This window comes from Carlito syrichta, unplaced genomic scaffold, assembly GCF_000164805.1.
Source record: "Carlito syrichta isolate Samal-C Ts95f unplaced genomic scaffold, Tarsius_syrichta-2.0.1 Scaffold305452, whole genome shotgun sequence".
In the NCBI taxonomy this organism is placed as follows: Eukaryota; Metazoa; Chordata; class Mammalia; order Primates; family Tarsiidae; genus Carlito; species Carlito syrichta.
In genome coordinates, this window is record NW_007249548.1 from 345180 (window position 1) to 348835 (window position 3656).

Consider the following 3656-nt stretch of genomic DNA (forward strand, 5'->3'; position numbering starts at 1 on the left):
CCTCATCTCTACAATAAATCAAAAAATCAGCTGGGCGTGGTAGCGCATGCCTGTAATTCCAGCTACTCGGAAGGCAGAGGTGGAAGGATTGCCGGAGCCCAGCAGGTCGAGGCTGCGGTGGCCGGGAGCGGCCACTGCACTCCAGTCTGGGCAACAGAGTGAGACTTCAACTCAAAAAAAAAAAAACAAAAAATGGGAAAAATGTTGCTTCAAGTCTTTTCAGGCAGGTCACAGAGGGGCCAGGTTCCCAGGAAGGTTTCTGCACTCTAGGCTGCCTTGACCAATTCTGGTATGTTTGCCCTCCCCAAAGGGAAAGTGATGTTGATATAACTTTTCTTTTCTTTTTTTAAAATAGCAGGTAGTAGCTTGGTGCTTTCCAAGTAGTAAACATCAATGATAGCTTTCAAATATATATTGTCTGAGAAAATCTAGATTCTTGAAACAAGCTAAGTCACTTCAGTTTCCATATGATCAATCTATAGCTCAGAGCCAGCCATGAAAGGGTTGATAAGCACTTATATTACCTCTTACTCATCACTATCCCCTAGGACTTTAAGTGACAGGTTCCCAACCATTAAGTTGGAATGCTTCTTAGGGAAATAAAAGCAGTAATGCAAGTATGTTTGAATTCCAACCTCTAGTCAGAATTTATAATTATGAAAATTCCAAGCACTTCTCCATCTGGTGCTATCAGAAATGAAAATAAAGACTTTTGGGGCCATTTTTCTTCTGGGACTCCCCGAAGCACTTTGGCTCCCAGTCATTCCTCTGGTGAGCTGTAGCTGTGTGACTTTGGTCATGTCTTGGAGTCTGATTTCTTCATCAGCAAAGTGTAAGAGCTGAACTAGATAATCTCTAAACTAATCCCTTGTAATTGGAAACTTTTATGTGGCCACATTCTGACTGCATTTTCCAAGTCATGTAGTGTCTGGTGTAACAGCATAGGTGGCAGGCAATGCCTGATCTAGTGGAAGCTCACTGTACCAGTGGATGTGGGCCGGTGTCCTGGTTCTCTTCAGTCATGTCTCTGAATTTAATGTTTCTTATCGGCACCTAGAGATGATAATATGGATCTTACTAGCTTTCAGTGAGAATTGAGTCATGGGAGTCACGTGTAGTCGCTGAGTCATATGTAGAAATTCCTGGCACCTAGTACCTCACTAAATGTTAGTAGAATCTGAATAATACTCAGGTTATGCAACCCTACTTAGATTCCCTGGTGATGAGCAGTTAACTTCAAATTGCCATGTCACAGTACCCTTAAACAGCACCAGACATTGCTCATTAGCTGCAAGACGCCAAAGTTTGCCATGGTGTCAAGCACACGTGGGTAGAAGCACAGGACACACTGAGTTTTCCACCATGTTCTGGCTTTTTCTGTATCCTGGATGGAAAATGCCAAGATGGGCTTCGGTGGATCTCTGTTTGTCAGTCACTTTCTGCCTGTCCAACTGTCATGGATTGTACACTCGGCTCTAGCCAGCTGGCTGGGAATTCCTTCTCACTGGGCACAAAAAAAGCCAGAGCCTGGAGGGTCAGTGTAAATCTCTCGTGCTCCTAGGAAAACAACTCAACTGCGCATGCCCAGCTCTCCGTCGTCGTCGGGCAGGAGAGGCACCAAAGGCCACTCCAGGGAAATTCTGACTACAGCAGGGATCAAAACCATCATGGTGGGGATAAAGCCACCTGCTGCGTGCACACATCATTCCAGTTGCGTCTGCACCTGCAGTAATTTAATACCCCACAGGCCCTCACCCCACAGTTGGCAGTCGCCTGCCTCCAGCCTCAGGTCACACCCGACGCCCTCTCGGTACAGGAGCTCAATTTCGCGCAGGTTCTCCCTCAGCTCCTCCGCCTGTCTGAGCTGCTTTTCATCTTCCCTGTTGTTCTCAGCCGCCTCGCATCTCCGCTGGGCAGCGGCCCTCACCCGGGGCGCCCCCAGAGCCTCGGCTGCGGCCAGCACATCCCCCAGCGGGGCGGCGCCCAGCACCCCCTCGTAGGCAAAGGTCAGCACGGCCTCCCAGCCCCTCGGGGACGCATCGAGGCGGAAGGGGGGCCGCGGACCTCCGCCCTCCAGCAGCCTGCCTCGGAAGAGGCTGCTGACCGCGGCCAGGATCACCCGATGCACCCCGTATACCCGCCCCGCGACTGACACCTCTTCGTCCAGCAACAGCCTCTGCTCCCGCAGCCGCTGCGCCTCGGCAAAAAACTGGCTCGGGTGCTCCTCGCTGCGCAGTCCCTCGGGCTCCGCCGCATCCTCGTCGTCCCCGTCCTCTTCTTCCTCTAGGGACAGGGCTGGAGAGGGAAGGTTCCCTGGGCCCATGGGCCTGGGGCCAGGCTCTTCCAGAGGAAAGGAAGGCAAACTGGGATCCTCGTCTGGGGAGGGAGGCCAGGAGGGGGCTCTCGGGGCGGGCAACGGGAGTCCAAGGCAGTCCTTCTGGGCCGGAAGAGAGCCGCTCTCCAGGTCCGCGGGACGGCGTGGGCTGTCTGAGACGCTCATGCTGGACAGCTGCAGGTGAGCAGAGGCGAGAGACCGGGCGTCGCAGCTGGCCCAGAGAGGCCGAAGCCCGTCGAAATGTCAGCCTCTCCCCCTGCTGCAACACCCTCCTCCCACCTCTCGGCGACATCCCGAGACTGGAGGATCTGGGCTCTGCGGTGCAACTAGGGGGTTCCCGCGGCGCAGCGACGCGTGCAAGAAGTAAGGAAAGATCCAGAGACCAGGACCGCACCCCTCCCGGCTTGTCCCCATCCTTTTAGTCACCTTCGGGAGACGCCGGCGGTCCGCTTGCCCTCTCACTCCAGCGCCCGCTCGGCTGGGGACGCGTGGCAGAGGGAACTCGCCCGCATCCCGGTGGGTCAGTGGCCCCACTCGGCTAATTATAGCCAGCGCTGGCGGGGTAGACGCCGGTCTCCTGGTGCCCGAACAACGACACCCAATCCCCTGGGCCCCGTCCCAGACTGACCCCCTCCTTCCGCGTCCCCCACACCCTTCCACCTGTAGGTCACACGGGGGTGCTGAGCTAGGCGAATTCGGAAGCCAAGGAGAATGCGAGGATCGGGTGGAGCGAGCCTTCGGCCAGAAGGGCTGTTCTCACCAGAGGCGCTGGAGAGGGCGGGTAAAGAGCCTGGCCCTCCGCTTTGGCTGTCGACTTTTCCGTGCACGGCAAAGCTGGGACCCCGGAGCAAGCAATACTGATGTCAGGTGCAAACATCGGGCCCTGTGGTGGAGGGTGGAGGAGTGGGGGAAGGCAAAGGGGCTGGGGTCGGGACCGGGGGTGTAGCTGACTCACCATCAGCTCAAGGCTTCCTGGAGATGGGGCAGTGGTAAGATCCCGAACGTCTCCGGAAGAGTCTGGGGAAACCTAACCCTCATCTTGGTCCCGGGATAAGGACCCCTGGCCTAGATGGGCTGGAGGCATGCAGGTATTCTGTTTGAGGTGGGACAACGGCCACTCCCTCTGCCCAGGACAATACCTTCTTTTTCATGCCAAGACTAGATGCTTGGTTGAAGCCCCTAGAAACTGGGCTACCACGGTGTCATCTTGGGGAGAGAATTTAGAGAAGGCAGTGGCGATGTGCTTCCCCTTCCCTCTCTGGGAAATGTGGGACAGGCCAAGAGCTGCTGGGGCAAACTTCCAGGCCTGTAAAATGTCTGT

General features: G+C 55.4%; 1 protein-coding gene across 2 annotated transcripts in view; it reads right to left on the reverse strand.

Annotated features, from left to right (window-relative positions):
* The window catches only part of KLHL33 (kelch like family member 33), a 6261-nt gene extending 3761 nt beyond the window's left edge, over positions 1–2500 (reverse strand). Inside the window, exon 1 of one of the 2 annotated variants that reach the window (XM_008061697.1) lies at positions 1756–2500. In XM_008061697.1, coding sequence (XP_008059888.1) covers positions 1756–2500 — 745 coding nt within the window. The remainder of the gene's footprint in view (positions 1–1755) is intronic. The other variant, XM_008061698.1, reaches the window with a different exon arrangement.
* Positions 2501–3656: the final 1156 nt, after the last annotated feature.